At 46.6% G+C, this 18,472-nt stretch overlaps 2 protein-coding genes across 5 annotated transcripts in view; one reads left to right on the forward strand and one right to left on the reverse strand.

Annotated features, from left to right (window-relative positions):
- The window catches only part of KCNJ10 (potassium inwardly rectifying channel subfamily J member 10), a 137,016-nt gene extending 130,460 nt beyond the window's left edge, over positions 1 to 6,556 (reverse strand). For both annotated transcript variants that reach the window (XM_069951032.1, XM_069951030.1), the window contains exon 1: positions 6,444 to 6,556. Coding sequence is in view for 1 of the 2 variants with exons in the window: in XM_069951030.1 (XP_069807131.1) it covers positions 6,444 to 6,454 (11 nt within the window). In the remaining variant the exon portion in view is untranslated. The remainder of the gene's footprint in view (positions 1 to 6,443) is intronic.
- The window catches only part of KCNJ9 (potassium inwardly rectifying channel subfamily J member 9), a 71,554-nt gene continuing 59,563 nt past the window's right edge, over positions 6,482 to 18,472 (forward strand). Inside the window, exons 1-2 of one of the 3 annotated variants that reach the window (XM_069951029.1) lie at positions 6,482 to 6,644; positions 7,982 to 8,925. In XM_069951029.1, coding sequence (XP_069807130.1) covers positions 8,010 to 8,925 — 916 coding nt within the window. In that variant the 5' untranslated portion in view covers positions 6,482 to 6,644; positions 7,982 to 8,009. Of the gene's footprint in view, positions 6,645 to 7,358; positions 7,595 to 7,981; positions 8,926 to 18,472 lie in introns of those variants that run through there. The other 2 variants (XM_069951028.1, XM_069951027.1) reach the window with 2 other exon arrangements.

Genomic DNA, 18,472 nt, shown 5'->3' on the forward strand with positions numbered 1-18,472 from the left:
ACACCAGCGCAAGCAACTCCAATTTGAACGAGCTGTAGTTACTATCATTCTTTTCAGCACCTCTTAAACTTCGGCTGGCATAGGCGATAACTCTTTCTTGATTACCCTGGACTTGAGACAGGACAGCCCCTAGGCCTTGAAAGCTGGCATCTGTGTAGAGGCGGAAGGGCCGACTATAGTCAGGGTAAGCCTGGATGGGAGGCGAGATCAAGAGGGCCTTCAGGGTTTGAAACGCCATTCTCCTGACGTTCAGACCACTCTATGGGTAGCCGTCGATTGTAGTTCTCTCGAGGACAGCCACGGAGTAGCTCATTGAGTGGTTCAGCCACCTGGGCGAAGTGGGGTATGAAGCAGCGTTAGTAGCCCGCAAATCCAAGGAAGCTTCTCACCTCTTTCACCGTCTTAGGAATGCCCCAGCTTTCCACAGCCGAAATCTTCTCGGGGTCAGGTTGTATCCCCGCGGCACTGACGACATGCCCCAAATAGTTCACCTGCGGTTTGAGGAGATGGCACTTCGACGGTTTGATCTTGAGGCCATGGTCAATAAGGACTTGAAACACTTCGGCTAAGTGATGAATATGGTCCTCATAAGTGCGAGAGTAGACAATGACGTCGTCCAGGTAGAGCAATACACTTTGGAAGTTGACGTGACCGAGGCACCTCTCCATTAACCGCTGAAATGTGGAGGGGGCGTTGCAGAGCCCAAACGGCATACTGGTGAACTCAGAGTCCCATGGGGGTAGTAAAGGCCGTCTTCTCCCGGTCTTCCGGAGCCATGGGCACTTGCTAATACCCGCTGGTGAGATCCAACGTGGAGAAGTAGGCAGCTGAACCCAGAGCAGCAATAGATTCCTCTATACGAGGCAGCGGATAGGCATCCTTGTGAGTAATGGTGTTCAGTTTCCGGTAGTCAACACAGAATCTGATGTTGCCGTCCTTCTCTTTAACGAGGACAATAGGGGCAGCCCACGGACTTTGGCTCTCCTGGATGACGTTGGTGTCCTTCATTTCCTGGAGCAGTTTCTTTACCTGCTGATAGCTGGCAGGCGGAATAGGCCGGTGCTTCTCCTTGATAGGAGGATGATCTTTGGTATTGATTCGATGCTGGACCAGCCCAGTTTTACCAAAGTCAAGTGAATGTTTGCTAAAGGCCTCGTGATGGCGCTTGGCAACTTTGAGTACCCCCTGAATATGCTCGATTGGGGTGTTGGCATCCCCGATGTTGAGGGCATCCCACCAAGGAGCGTGGGACTGTTGGGATTCTCCTGATGATGTCCTAATCGACCTCTGATGGGCGATAGTCTCTTCACATATGAGATCCTCAGGGTCGAGTTGGTGGAGCATGGCAACCGTAGTAAATTTAGGTAAGTCGACTGAAGATGTACTGAGGTTGACCAGCCGGACCGGAACCTGACCATTGGAGACGGTCACCAGACTTCGGGCAGCCATGACAAGGGGTTGCCTCTCAATCTCGATGGAATCTAGTAGAGCCTCGTAGTCAGCGTTGTCTAGGCCCGGTCAAGCCCTGCACCAGATAAGGGTCTCGCTGTTAGCTGGGATAGTGATGGGGCGAGCATCTTTAGTACGGACACGACAAATCTCCCCACGGTGATTGACAAACCTCTGCTGAGCGTTGAGCGCCTTGATAGTCTTCTGGATGGCTTGTCTGTAGGGGGAAGAAGCTTGAGACAGAGAGTTATGCAGTGCAGCTACTAATTCAGAGAATACATAGCGAATGACATTCATGCCCAAGACTGTAACACCACTGTCCCCTTGAGCCTCAGTGACTATAACACCCTGTTGGGCTAACCTCCGGTTACCAATGCATATAGTGGGTTCCCAATACCCTAGTTGCGAGATAGGCCGACCATTACTAGCAATCAGTTTTAACCTGGCCTTCTCCACTGGACACAACACCCTGCGGTCCCAATGTACTTCAAAAACATGTCTGGGGATGGTAGTAACCTGGGACCCAGTGTCCACCAAGGCCTCGAGAGGCACACAGTCTATCCATAGAGTCACATGCGGGCATTGCGATAGGAACTTTGAGAGCCATTGTGACTCCTGCGGGCCTGAGATTCTACCTCCCGGGTGTTGGCCCTCGGACCCGGGGGTGGCCCGTCTAACTGAAAGCACTGGGATTGGTAGTGTCCATGTCGCCGACAATAGTCACAGTAGGGCTGCTCTCGTGGTGTGGCCCTGTGGGGTATGGCTAGGGCAGAGCGTGGGTGCCTGGGAGGTGACTCTAGGGACAGGTTTCTGACTGGAGGTAGAGTGGGAGGAGGAGATGGATGAGGTCCCTTTTAGCTCTTGAATGGCTTGACAAAGAGAGCTGACTACGTGAGTAAGGAGGTCAGGAGTAACCAGGGGGCTGGTGAGAGAAGCTTGCACGGCCTGGACAGCGGGAACAGATGAGATGGCAGGCGTGGTGACATGCCCAGAGGTCACACCTGTCAGTGCTGGCTGACTCGAGGTCGGGGGGCAGTTATGGCAGGGAGAGTCAGTTCCGATTACCCTCAGAGCCAGAGTTTTGAAATCTAGGAAGGACATACCAGGGTTCTGCGGAGCCAACATGCGCAGCTGGCTTTGGATGAGCCTAGAGTCTATGCCCTCTATGAAGCGGTCTGTGATTATGTTCTCTGCTGCAGAGGGGTCAATGACATCCACCTGTTGTAGGGCCCGATAGGCAGACTGGAGGGCAAGGGCATAGTCTCTCAGGGTCTCACCTGGTTTCTGGCGCCGATCATAGAACTGGAGGCGAACTTCTGTGGGGGACTGTACCTCAAATTCCCTCCGGAGGCGATCAAGAATCTGCTGCACCCCGGCTTTTTCTGTGGCAGGCCATGTCCGGACCTCCTCTGCAGCAGGACCTTCTAGTTGTCCGAGTAGGAGCTGTACCTGCTGAGTAGGGGAGAGAGAAACCAGTTCTAGAGTATGTGAAATTTTCTCTTTAAAAGCAGCCAAGGTGTGGGGCTCCCCGTTATAGCTGGGCAGGTGGTTGGGCCCAATGAAGAACGGCACTCCAGCGGCACTAGCAGATGCAGGGGGGGCAGCTGGAGGAGCAGGTGCGCCAGCGGGTGAGGAGGGTGGACTATTTGACCCGCTGCCGGCATCATCATCCGAGCTGGACGTGATGGGGAACTTTCACTTATCTGGCTGTCCCAGCGCAGCAGACGGGATCCCTGGATGAGCTGCACGAGTGGTCCGGACGACTGGCGGTGAGCTGAGATGACCGCGGCAGGAGCAGCAGGAGACAGCGGTGAAGCAGGCGGAAGCTGGGGCCGGCGACTTCCGGCAGGCGCAGCAGGAATCTTCTTCCCCCGGCAACAGAGGCAATGGCTGAAGGGCCGGGGGGGGAGCTTGAGCGGCGCGCGCGGGAACCTGGGAAGTGCGGCCTTAACCCCTTCCTGGGCCACCGTGACAGTTACAAAGTCTCTTTGGGGTTGCGGCACAGTCTTGGGGGGCACACAATGTGATCGTTTTCCTGTTCGTGACGCCAAATGCAATGCCCTGACCCCTAGGGGCCACTCCGCAGTATAGATGGTGCTAACAGGCAGGAACCGGGGCAGCTGTAGGATAATGTGGTCACGGTGTAGGCACGAGGGTGATACAGCTGGAAACCGGGCTCCTGACCATGCGGGAATACTGGGCGTGCGATTCTTCGTTGTCCTTAGTCAGGGCACCAATGATCACACCAATGCCAAGGTTCAGAAACATCGGTAGTTGTATATTTATTGTAACAGTGGTAACTAGTAGCAACAGTCTCTCCGGATGCAACCGGGAATAAGGCAGAGTAATGGGTGATGCTGCAATAGGCTGTGAGAGTAGCGTGCTGAATGATGGGAGTAGTAGTGAAACTGAAGCTGAGATGCTGGGTGGAATGAGACTTGAATGAAATACTTGCTGTTGATGATTTGAGGAGATGATGATGAGAGGAACTGAAGAATGACTGAAGAATCGACACCCAGATGAGAATCCTGAGACTTGAGACAGGAACACAGCCAGTGGACTGGAGCAGCAGAGCACACGCAGGTCTCTCTCTTAGCAGGGAGAGAGAACGGACACAACTTGTCTCCTGAAGGTGGAGGACAAGACTGAGGTAGCACAGGAAGTCACATGGTAACCCCAGCCAAAAGCTCGATGACCATTGGAGTTACCATGGAAGCAGGGCACAGTCACGTGAAATCCAGCCATTGCATCATCACACCATTAGGCATATACAGAGAAATATACATGAGAAGTACCATCCTTGAACACTAGGAGGCGACATAATACCTTTAGACACTGATACCTGAATACACATGCAATAAATGACTGAAATGGCAGACCTAAACACTGAGAAGGGTGACACAATACACGCAGTTTGCAGTGGACCATAGCTTTCCAGAACAGATCTGGTTATAATGAAAGTGTGAGCATAAGAATGGCTGTTCTGGGACACTATATATTTATATGTCCCCCCCCCCCCCCCGGGATAGCGGTGCTGGATCCAGCAGATGGGGGTCCTGTATGATCTGCTCCATGTTGTATATATATATGTCCCCCCCCCGGGATAGCGGTGCTGGATCCAGCAGATGGGGGGTCCTGTATGATCTGCTCCATGTTGTATATATATATTCCACCTCCCCCCCCGGGATAGCGGTGCTGGTTCCAGCAGATGGGGGGTCCTGTATGATCTGCTCCATGTTGTATATATATATATGTCCCCCCCCCCTGGGATAGCGGTGCTGGATACAGCAGATGGGTGGTCCTGTATGATCTGCTCCATGTTGTATATATATATTCCACCTCCCCCCCCGGGATAGCGGTGCTGGTTCCAGCAGATGGGGGGTCCTGTATGATCTGCTCCATGTTGTATATATATATATGTCCCCCCCCGGGATAGCGGTGCTGGACCCAGCAGATGGGGGGTCCTGTATGATCTGCTCCATGTTGTGTATATATATATATGTCCCCCTCCCCCCCGGGATAGCGGTGCTGGATCCAGCAGATGGTGGTCCTGTATGATCTGCTCCATGTTGTATATATATATGTCCCCCTCCCCCCCGGGATAGCGGTGCTGGATCCAGCAGATGGGGGTCCTGTATGATCTGCTCCATGTTGTATATATATTCCACCCCCCCCCCCCCCCCCCCCCGGGATAGCGGTGCTGGTTCCAGCAGATGGGGGGTCCTGTATGATCTGCTCCATGTTGTATATATATATATGTCCCCCCCCCCCGGGATAGCGGTGCTGGATCCAGCAGATGGGGGGTCCTGTATGATCTGCTCCATGTTGTGTATATATATATATATATATGTCCCCCCCCCCGGGATAGCGGTGCTGGATCCAGCAGATGGGGGTCCTGTATGATCTGCTCCATGTTGTATATATATATATATATATATATATATATGTCCCCCCCCAGGATAGCGGTGCTGGATACAGCAGATGGGGGGTCCTGTATGATCTGCTCCATGTTGTATATATATATATGTCCCCCCCCGGGAGGATAGCGGTGCTGGATACAGCAGATGGGGGTCCTGTATGATCTGCTCCATGTTGTGTATATATATATATGTCCCCCCCCCTGGGATAGCGGTGCTGGATACAGCAGATGGGGGGTCCTGTATGATCTGCTCCATGTTGTGTATATATATATATATGTCCCCCCCCCCCCGGGATAGCGGTGCTGGATACAGCAGATGGGGGTCCTGTATGATCTGCTCCATGTTGTGTATATATATATATGTCCCCCCCCCCCCCCCCTGGGATAGCGGTGCTGGATACAGCAGATGGGGGGTCCTGTATGATCTGCTCCATGTTGTATATATATATATATGTCCCCCCCCCCCCGGGAGGATAGCGGTGCTGGATACAGCAGATGGGGGGTCCTGTATGATCTGCTCCATGTTGTATATATATATATATGTCCCCCCCCTGGGATAGCGGTGCTGGATACAGCAGATGGGGGTCCTGTATGATCTGCTCCATGTTGTGTATATATATATATGTCCCCCCCCTTGGATAGCGGTGCTGGATCCAGCAGATGGGGGGTCCTGTATGATCTGCTCCATGTTGTATATATATATGTGTCCCCCCCCTTGGATAGCGGTGCTGGATACAGCAGATGGGGGTCCTGTATGATCTGCTCCATGTTGTATATATATATATGTCCCCCTCCCCCCCGGGATAGCGGTGCTGGATACAGCAGATGGGGGTCCTGTATGATCTGCTCCATGTTGTATATATATATATGTCCCCCTCCCCCCTGGGATAGCGGTGCTGGATACAGCAGATGGGGGTCCTGTATGATCTGCTCCATGTTGTATATATATATGTGTCCCCCCCCTTGGATAGCGGTGCTGGATACAGCAGATGGGGGTCCTGTATGATCTGCTCCATGTTGTATGTATCTGGCATGTTGCCCTCAGAGCTGCTCTTGGTCGTCGTCCCATCCTCACCTGTCACTCATGTGGAGACCCCCACCTGCAGCCTCCTCGCTGATCCTCCTTCCTCAGACACGACGTGAGGGGCAGGGACTGATCATCTCCCTCTCCGGCAGCGGCTTCCTCCATTCTCCTGCAGCAGGAGGATACAAGAGCTGGTGGAGGCGAAGATGCCGGGAAGCCATCGCCAGGAGCCGGAGTGCCACCGTCCCTGAGGTATGTAGCCCGGCGGGGGGCCCCATACCAGATTGTGAGGGTCTCCGGCTGGTATAAGATATTGTGGGGTTTCCGGCTGGTATAAGATATTGTGGGGGTCTCCGGCTGATGATAGACCATTATGCCATGTTGTGGGGTCTCCGGCTGGTATAAGATATTGTGGGGGTCTCCGGCTGATGATAGACCATTATGCCATGTTGTGGGGTCTCCGGCTGGTATAAGATATTGTGGGGTCTCCGGCTGGTATAAGATATTGTGGGGGTCTCCGGCTGGTATAAGATATTGTGGGGGTCTCTGGCTGATGATAGACCATTATGCCATGTTGTGGGGTCTCCGGCTGGTATAAGATATTGTGGGGTCTCCGGCTGGTATAAGATATTGTGGGGTCTCCGGCTGGTATAAGATATTGTGGGGGTCTCCGGCTGATGATAGACCATTATGCCATGTTGTGGGGGTCTCCAGCTGATTACAGACCATCGTACCATGTTGGGGGGGGGGGGTCTCCGGCTGGTATAAGATATTGTGCCATGTTGTGGGGGTCTCCGGCAGCTCTCATTATGGGGGGGGACATGGCAGCGCTCAGAGTATTGCCTGCGTCATGCTCCTCCATGTTATATAACGGTCGTGTGTACATTATACATGTGCGGCCGGCTACCTGCCTCTCCCGCTGCCAGGTCACATGAGATGGAGTGCATGAAGGACTACACTCAGTACGGCAAGGGTTAATCGTGAGCCGAGGAGCTGTCAGGTCGCTATAGAGCAGGCTGGGAGGGGTTTCCATGGCAACAGCTGAAGCAGGGCTGCCGGCGGAGAGGGATGACACGTATAGATCCGGGACCATCAGGCTAATTATAGGACTGGGGACGACTCCTGTAGTCACTGACCAGGTATGGGGGGGGGCACCTACCCCATTATATAGCGGCAGGATCCCCAGCAGCACCAATCTGAGGGTAAGTGAGCGAGTGTCCCACTGGGGGGTCTGTGATGTCACTACAGGACACATGAGGGGTATAGGGTATACCTATAGGGGGTACTTTGGCCCTAATAACTGAGGGGCCCCACTGTACTATGGGTATAGGGTATACCAATAAAGGGGCACACCCATATCCTAATACCTGAGGGGTCCTGCTCTGTTAAAAATGGCATACAGTAAGCGTTGGCCCTACAGTTATTGTCCTGGGGCCCAGGAGCTACACCTCTGGTGGCTCATACCATCATGGCCATTGCCCCATAGGGATCATCACCTGGAGTAAGGTCAACACAGGTGGTGCTCACCTTAGAGGGATACGTGGGGGCCCCTTTCCCTTTGTAATACTCTCATTCTCCTCTTTGTCCAGGTATTAACCCCATGTGGTTCTGATCGCCATGGCCAAAGACAACAATGCCTTCACGTCTATCCCCGGCTCCACCATCACTAACAACAAGCCGGCCTTCTCACATGCTTCTAAACTGGCCGAGAAGTTAGAGAAGGCAGACCGGAAGCTACGCCGCCGCCAGCGATACGTGGAGAAGGACGGGAGATGTAATGTGCAGCATGGAAACGTTCGGGAGACCTATCGATACCTGACGGACATCTTCACCACCTTGGTGGACTTAAAGTGGCGAGTCAGTCTCCTGGTCTTCATACTGGCCTATGCCATCACGTGGCTGTTCTTTGGGGTGATTTGGTGGTTCATTGCTTATTGCCGTGGGGATTTAGAGCACTTGGAGGATTCAGAATGGACGCCCTGCATCAAGAACCTCAATGGCTTTGTCTCTGCTTTTCTCTTCTCTATAGAGACAGAGACAACCATTGGTTATGGACACCGCGTGATCACGGACAAGTGTCCTGAGGGGATTATCCTGCTCCTCCTTCAGGCCATTCTCGGCTCCATGGTGAACGCCTTCATGGTGGGATGCATGTTTGTAAAAATCTCACAACCCAACAAGAGAGCAGAGACACTGGTCTTCTCCTCCCATGCGGTCATCTCCTTACGGGACGACAAACTGTGCCTCATGTTTCGAGTAGGAGACCTTCGTCAGTCACACATCGTGGAGGCCTCCATACGGGCCAAGCTCATTAAATCCAAGCAAACACAGGAAGGAGAATTTATCCCTCTCAACCAGACGGACATCAATGTCGGCTTCGAGACGGGAGACGACCGACTCTTCCTGGTCTCCCCCCTCATTATCAGCCATGAAATAAATGAGCATAGCCCCTTCTGGGAGGTGTCCAAGAGGCAGCTGGAGAAGGATGAGTTTGAGATTGTTGTAATCCTGGAGGGGATGGTGGAAGCCACAGGTACGTGAATACACGAGCCACACACAAGACCACTCCTGCCAGGGTGAAGAACTTGCCTTCCTTCTCGTGTCATTTGCCTCATCTTACAAACAATGGAAGCAGGCCATACAGCTGCCTAGAGGTCTGTGGAGAAAGGGGGCCCAGTCCTTCTTGGTTCCACTCTCACGACTCCTGCACTGTAGAATGGTCACTGACATAGACCACAGCGCCGCACAAGACTTGCGTGCTGTGCATGTTATGTGACACTGGTCTTGGTTCTCCAAGATAGATAGTGATCCACCTCCGGGCCCATCACCTCAGGGGCAGGGCTTCTTATTGAGAGATATATCCCCAGAGAGGGTAACTGTGGGCACACTGCAGGGTAGACATAGGGGCAAGTGACCCAGGCATCCTCTAAGGTACTTAGGATGTATCTGCAGCCCTCAAGTTCTACACTAGACTGACTACCACAGGGTTTACACACAGACTTCATGGTTTAGGGTCCTATTACACGGGCCGATGGGGGCCCGATAGGCCCAGTAAACAAGCGCCGATCTGGTAGATCTCGTTTACTGTTATTATTACACGGCCCGATAATCGTTTAATAAAGGCTGCATGGACATCGTTAGCAATGTCCTTGCAGCCCTTGCTAAACTGGCATACTTTACCTATCCTGGGTCAAGGGCTCCTCTTGCTCCTCTTCTCCCCCGGTCCCGCGCGCTGCAGCTTCAGAGCGGCCTGTCTTAACTGACAGGCCGCTCAGCCAATCACTGCCCGCGGTTGTCTCGGCCTGTGATTGGCTGAGCGGCCTGTCAGCTAAGACAGGCCTCTCTGAAGCTGCAGCGTGCGGGATCGGGGGAGAAGAGGAGCAAGAGGAACCCTGGACCATGGATAGGTAATGTATTTATTTTGCAAATCGTCAGCCGCTGGGCGTGCACAGCTATTACATGTAGCGATGCGCAGTCAGAGGCCGACAATTATAGGTCAGAACCTATGACAACGATCATCGGATGATTGTTGTATTTATTACACGGAACGATAATCCACCGGATAGGGCCGATTATCATTCTGTGTAATAGTACCCTTACACTAGAGTGACACACCGACCTCAGAGTTTACACTAGAGTGACACACCGACCTCAGAGTTTACACTAGAGTGACACACCGACCTCAGAGTTTACACTAGAGTGACACACCGACCTCAGGCAGGGCTGGCCTTAAGGTAAATGGCTTTTTTCGCCCCTCACCCCCACCCCATCCCCGCTGAGACCACCGCCTCAAGGTGACATAAAGCTCCTACAGCCTCACACTCCTCCAGACGACATCCAACACCTATCATCTGACCCTCCCAGCCATACACATTACTACTACCTACCCCCCCCCCTGCAGCCATACACAACTACTACTCCCCCAGTCATACACACAACTACTACCTCCCCCAGTCATACACACAACTACTACCTCCCCCAGCCATTCACACAACTACTACCTCCCCTCGCCATACACACAACTACTACCTCCCCTCGCCATACACACAACTACTACCTCCCCCTCCAGCCATACACACAACTACTACCTCCCCCAGTCATACACACAACTACTACCTCCCCTCGCCATTCACACAACTACTACCTCCCCTCGCCATACACACAACTACTACCTCCCCTCGCCATACACACAACTACTACCTCCCCCTCCAGCCATACACACAACTACTACCTCCCCCTCCAGCCATACACACAACTACTACCTCCCCCTCCAGCCATACACACAACTACTACCTCCCCCAGCCATGTAGTCCAGTGGCTGGAGGGGAAAGTAGTATCCAATACACACATATGCACACCTACACATTGAATACACATTATATAGTACACACAAATACAATCTCACACGTATTTAACCCTCTGAGGACCAGGCCCAAAATGACCCAGTGGACCGTGCAAATTTTAATCTTTGTGCTTTCGTTTTATCCTTCTCCCCTTGGAAGAGCTCCAGCACTTTCATTTACAGGGTCGTGTGGGGGGTTGTTGTTTTCTACAGGAGTAGGTGTACTGTGTAATGGCGTCTGTCATTCTACCATAATATTTTGGGGTTCCATCATACATGGTACCATTATTCTATAGGATACAGCCATATGTATATACGGCACAGGTGACATGGTACCATTATTCTATAGGACACAGCCATATGTATATACAGTACAGGTGATATGATACCATTATTCTATAGGACACAGCCATATGTATATACAGTACAGGTGATACCATTATTCTATAGGATACAGCCATATGTATATACGGTACAGGTGACATGGTACCATTATTCTATAGGACACAGCCATATGTATATACAGTACAGGTGATACCATTATTCTATAGGACACAGCCATATGTATATACAGTACAGGTGATATACCATTATTCTATAGGACACAGCCATATGTATATACAGTACAGGTGATATACCATTATTCTATAGGACACAGCCATATGTATATACAGTACAGGTGATACCATTATTCTATAGGACACAGCCATATGTATATACGGTACAGGTGACATGATACCATTATTCTATAGGACACAGCCATATGTATATACGGTACAGGTGACATGATACCATTATTCTATAGGACACAGCCATATGTATATACGGTACAGGTGACATGGTACCATTATTCTATAGGACACAGCCATATGTATATACGGTACAGGTGACATGGTACCATTATTCTATAGGACACAGCCATATGTATATACGGTACAGGTGACATGGTACCATTATTCTATAGGACACAGCCATATGTATATACAGTACAGGTGATATACCATTATTCTATAGGACACAGCCATATGTATATACGGTACAGGTGATATACCATTATTCTATAGGACACAGCCATATGTATATACAGTACAGGTGACATGGTACCATTATTCTATAGGACACAGCCATATACACTATACGGTACAGGTGACATGTTACCATTATTCTATAGGACACAGCCATATGTATATACGGTACAGGTGACATGGTACCATTATTCTATAGGACACAGCCATATGTATATACGGTACAGGTGACATGGTACCATTATTCTATAGGACACAGCCATATGTATATACAGTACAGGTGATATGATACCATTATTCTATAGGACACAGCCATATGTATATACAGTACAGGTGATACCATTATTCTATAGGATACAGCCATATGTATATACGGTACAGGTGACATGGTACCATTATTCTATAGGACACAGCCATATGTATATACAGTACAGGTGATACCATTATTCTATAGGACACAGCCATATGTATATACAGTACAGGTGATACCATTATTCTATAGGACACAGCCATATGTATATACGGTACAGGTGACATGATACCATTATTCTATAGGACACAGCCATATGTATATACGGTACAGGTGACATGATACCATTATTCTATAGGACACAGCCATATGTATATACGGTACAGGTGACATGGTACCATTATTCTATAGGACACAGCCATATGTATATACGGTACAGGTGACATGGTACCATTATTCTATAGGACACAGCCATATGTATATACGGTACAGGTGACATGGTACCATTATTCTATAGGACACAGCCATATGTATATACAGTACAGGTGATATACCATTATTCTATAGGACACAGCCATATGTATATACGGTACAGGTGATATACCATTATTCTATAGGACACAGCCATATGTATATACAGTACAGGTGACATGGTACCATTATTCTATAGGACACAGCCATATACACTATACGGTACAGGTGACATGTTACCATTATTCTATAGGACACAGCCATATGTATATACGGTACAGGTGATATACCATTATTCTATAGGACACAGCCATATGTATATACAGTACAGGTGACATGGTACCATTATTCTATAGGACACAGCCATATACACTATACGGTACAGGTGACATGTTACCATTATTCTATAGGACACAGCCATATGTATATACGGTACAGGTGACATGATACCATTATTCTATAGGACACAGCCATATGTATATACAGTACAGGTGACATGGTACCATTATTCTATAGGACACAGCCATATGTATATACGGTACAGGTGACATGGTACCATTATTCTATAGGACACAGCCATATGTATATACGGTACAGGTGATACCATTATTCTATAGAACACAGCCATATGTATATACGGTACAGGTGACATGGTACCATTATTCTATAGGACACAGCCATATGTATATACGGTACAGGTGACATGGTACCATTATTCTATAGGACACAGCCATATGTATATACAGTACAGGTGATACCATTATTCTATAGGACACAGCCATATGTATATACAGTACAGGTGACATGGTACCATTATTCTACAGGACACAGCCATATGTATATACAGTACAGGTGATACCATTATTCTATAGGACACAGCCATATGTATATACAGTACAGGTGACATGATACCATTATTCTATAGGACACAGCCATATGTATATACAGTACAGGTGATACCATTATTCTATAGGACACAGCCATATGTATATACAGTACAGGTGACATGATACCATTATTCTATAGGACACAGCCATATGTATATACGGTACAGGTGACATGGTACCATTATTCTATAGGACACAGCCATATGTATATACTGTACAGGTGACATGGTACCATTATTCTATAGGACACAGCCATATGTATATACAGTACAGGTGATATACCATTATTCTATAGGACACAGCCATATGTATATACGGTACAGGTGATATACCATTATTCTATAGGACACAGCCATATGTATATACGGTACAGGTGACATGGTACCATTATTCTATAGGACACAGCCATATGTATATACAGTACAGGTGACATGGTACCATTATTCTATAGGACACAGCCATATGTATATACAGTACAGGTGACATGGTACCATTATTCTATAGGACACAGCCATATGTATATACTGTACAGGTGACATGGTACCATTATTCTATAGGACACAGCCATATGTATATACAGTACAGGTGACATGGTACCATTATTCTATAGGACACAGCCATATGTATATACAGTACAGGTGATATACCATTATTCTATAGGACACAGCCATATGTATATACAGTACAGGTGATACCATTATTCTATAGGACACAGCCATATGTATATACAGTACAGGTGACATGGTACCATTATTCTATAGGACACAGCCATATGTATATACGGTACAGGTGATATACCATTATTCTATAGGACACAGCCATATGTATATACAGTACAGGTGACATGGTACCATTATTCTATAGGACACAGCCATATGTATATACGGTACAGGTGACATGATACCATTATTCTATAGGACACAGCCATATGTATATACAGTACAGGTGACATGGTACCATTATTCTATAGGACACAGCCATATGTATATACGGTACAGGTGACATGGTACCATTATTCTATAGGACACAGCCATATGTATATACAGTACAGGTGACATGGTACCATTATTCTATAGGACACAGCCATATGTATATACGGTACAGGTGACATGGTACCATTATTCTATAGGACACAGCCATATGTATATACAGTACAGGTGACATGGTACCATTATTCTATAGGACACAGCCATATGTATATACGGTACAGGTGACATGGTACCATTATTCTATAGGACACAGCCATATGTATATACGGTACAGGTGATATACCATTATTCTATAGGACACAGCCATATGTATATACAGTACAGGTGACATGGTACCATTATTCTATAGGACACAGCCATATGTATATACGGTACAGGTGACATGGTACCATTATTCTATAGGACACAGCCATATGTATATACAGTACAGGTGACATGGTACCATTATTCTATAGGACACAGCCATATGTATATACGGTACAGGTGACATGGTACCATTATTCTATAGGACACAGCCATATGTATATACAGTACAGGTGACATGGTACCATTATTCTATAGGACACAGCCATATGTATATACGGTACAGGTGACATGGTACCATTATTCTATAGGACACAGCCATATGTATATACGGTACAGGTGACATGATACCATTATTCTATAGGACACAGCCATATGTATATACAGTACAGGTGACATGATACCATTATTCTATAGGACACAGCCATATGTATATACAGTACAGGTGACATGATAACATTATTCTATAGGACACAGCCATATGTATATACAGTACAGGTGACATGGTACCATTATTCTATAGGACACAGCCATATGTATATACAGTACAGGTGACATGATACCATTATTCTATAGGACACAGCCATATGTATATACAGTACAGGTGACATGATACCATTATTCTATAGGACACAGCCATATACACTATACGGTACAGGTGACATGGTACCATTATTCTATAGGACACAGCCATATGTATATACAGTACAGGTGACATGATACCATTATTCTATAGGACACAGCCATATACACTATACGGTACAGGTGACATGGTACCATTATTCTATAGGACACAGCCATATGTATATACAGTACAGGTGACATGGTACCATTATTCTATAGGACACAGCCATATGTATATACGGTACAGGTGACATGGTACCATTATTCTATAGGACACAGCCATATGTATATACGGTACAGGTGACATGATACCATTATTCTATAGGACACAGCCATATGTATATACAGTACAGGTGACATGGTACCATTATTCTATAGGACACAGCCATATGTATATACAGTACAGGTGATACCATTATTCTATAGGACACAGCCATATGTATATGCGGTACAGGTGACATGGTACCATTATTCTATAGGACACAGCCATATGTATATACAGTACAGGTGACATGATACCATTATTCTATAGGACACAGCCATATACACTATACGGTACAGGTGACATGGTACCATTATTCTATAGGACACAGCCATATGTATATACAGTACAGGTGACATGATACCATTATTCTATAGGACACAGCCATATACACTATACGGTACAGGTGACATGGTACCATTATTCTATAGGACACAGCCATATGTATATACTGTACAGGTGACATGATACCATTATTCTATAGGACACAGCCATATGTATATACTGTACAGGTGACATGATACCATTATTCTATAGGACACAGCCATATACACTATACAGTACAGGTGACATGGTACCATTATTCTATAGGACACAGCCATATGTATATACAGTACAGGTGATACCATTATTCTATAGGACACAGCCATATGTATATACAGTACAGGAGATACCATTATTCTATAGGACACAGCCATATGTATATACAGTACAGGTGATATACCATTATTCTATAGGACACAGCCATATGTATATACGGTACAGGTGACATGGTACCATTATTCTATAGGACACAGCCATATGTATATACAGTACAGGTGATACCATTATTCTATAGGACACAGCCATATGTATATACAGTACAGGTGACATGGTACCATTATTCTATAGGACACAGCCATATGTATATACGGTACAGGTGACATGATACCATTATTCTATAGGACACAGCCATATGTATATACGGTACAGGTGACATGGTACCATTATTCTATAGGACACAGCCATATGTATATACGGTACAGGTGACATAATACCATTATTCTATAGGACACAGCCATATGTATATACGGTACAGGTGACATGGTACCATTATTCTATAGGACACAGCCATATGTATATACGGTACAGGTGACATGATACCATTATTCTATAGGACACAGCCATATGTATATACGGTACAGGTGACATGGTACCATTATTCTATAGGACACAGCCATATGTATATACGGTACAGGTGACATGATACCATTATTCTATAGGACACAGCCATATGTATATACGGTACAGGTGACATGATACCATTATTCTATAGGACACAGCCATATGTATATACGGTACAGGTGACATGGTACCATTATTCTATAGGACACAGCCATATGTATATACGGTACAGGTGATACCATTATTCTATAGGACACAGCCATATGTATATACGGTACAGGTGACATGGTACCATTATTCTATAGGACACAGCCATATGTATATACAGTACAGGTGACATGATACCATTATTCTATAGGACACAGCCATATGTATATACGGTACAGGTGATATACCATTATTCTATAGGACACAGCCATATGTATATACGGTACAGGTGACATGATACCATTATTCTATAGGACACAGCCATATGTATATACGGTACAGGTGACATGATACCATTATTCTATAGGACACAGCCATATGTATATACAGTACAGGTGACATGATACCATTATTCTATAGGACACAGCCATATGTATATACGGTACAGGTGACATGGTACCATTATTCTATAGGACACAGCCATATGTATATACGGTACAGGTGACATGGTACCATTATTCTATAGGACACAGCCATATGTATATACGGTACAGGTGACATGATACCATTATTCTATAGGACACAGCCATATGTATATACGGTACAGGTGACATGGTACCATTATTCTATAGGACACAGCCATATGTATATACGGTACAGGTGACATGGTACCATTATTCTATAGGACACAGCCATATGTATATACAGTACAGGTGACATGATACCATTATTCTATAGGACACAGCCATATGTATATACGGTACAGGTGATATACCATTATTCTATAGGACACAGCCATATGTATATACAGTACAGGTGATATACCATTATTCTATAGGACACAGCCATATGTATATACGGTACAGGTGACATGATACCATTATTCTATAGGACACAGCCATATGTATATACGGTACAGGTGACATGATACCATTATTCTATAGGACACAGCCATATGTATATACAGTACAGGTGATACCATTATTCTATAGGACACAGCCATATGTATATACAGTACAGGTGACATGGTACCATTATTCTATAGGACACAGCCATATGTATATACGGTACAGGTGACATGATACCATTATTCTATAGGACACAGCCATATGTATATACGGTACAGGTGATATACCATTATTCTATAGGACACAGCCATATGTATATACAGTACAGGTGACATGATACCATTATTCTATAGGACACAGCCATATGTATATACAATACAGGTGACATGATACCATTATTCTATAGGACACAGCCATATGTATATACAGTACAGGTGACATGGTACCATTATTCTATAGGACACAGCCATATGTATATACGGTACAGGTGACATGGTACCATTATTCTATAGGACACAGCCATATGTATATACGGTACAGGTGATATACCATTATTCTATAGGACACAGCCATATGTATATACGGTACAGGTGACATGATACCATTATTCTATAGGACACAGCCATATGTATATACAGTACAGGTGACATGGTACCATTATTCTATAGGACACAGCCATATGTATATACGGTACAGGTGATATACCATTATTCTATAGGACACAGCCATATGTATATACGGTACAGGTGACATGATACCATTATTCTA

The sequence above is a fragment of the Dendropsophus ebraccatus genome, chromosome 13, assembly GCF_027789765.1.
Source record: "Dendropsophus ebraccatus isolate aDenEbr1 chromosome 13, aDenEbr1.pat, whole genome shotgun sequence".
Taxonomy (NCBI): domain Eukaryota; kingdom Metazoa; phylum Chordata; class Amphibia; order Anura; family Hylidae; genus Dendropsophus; species Dendropsophus ebraccatus.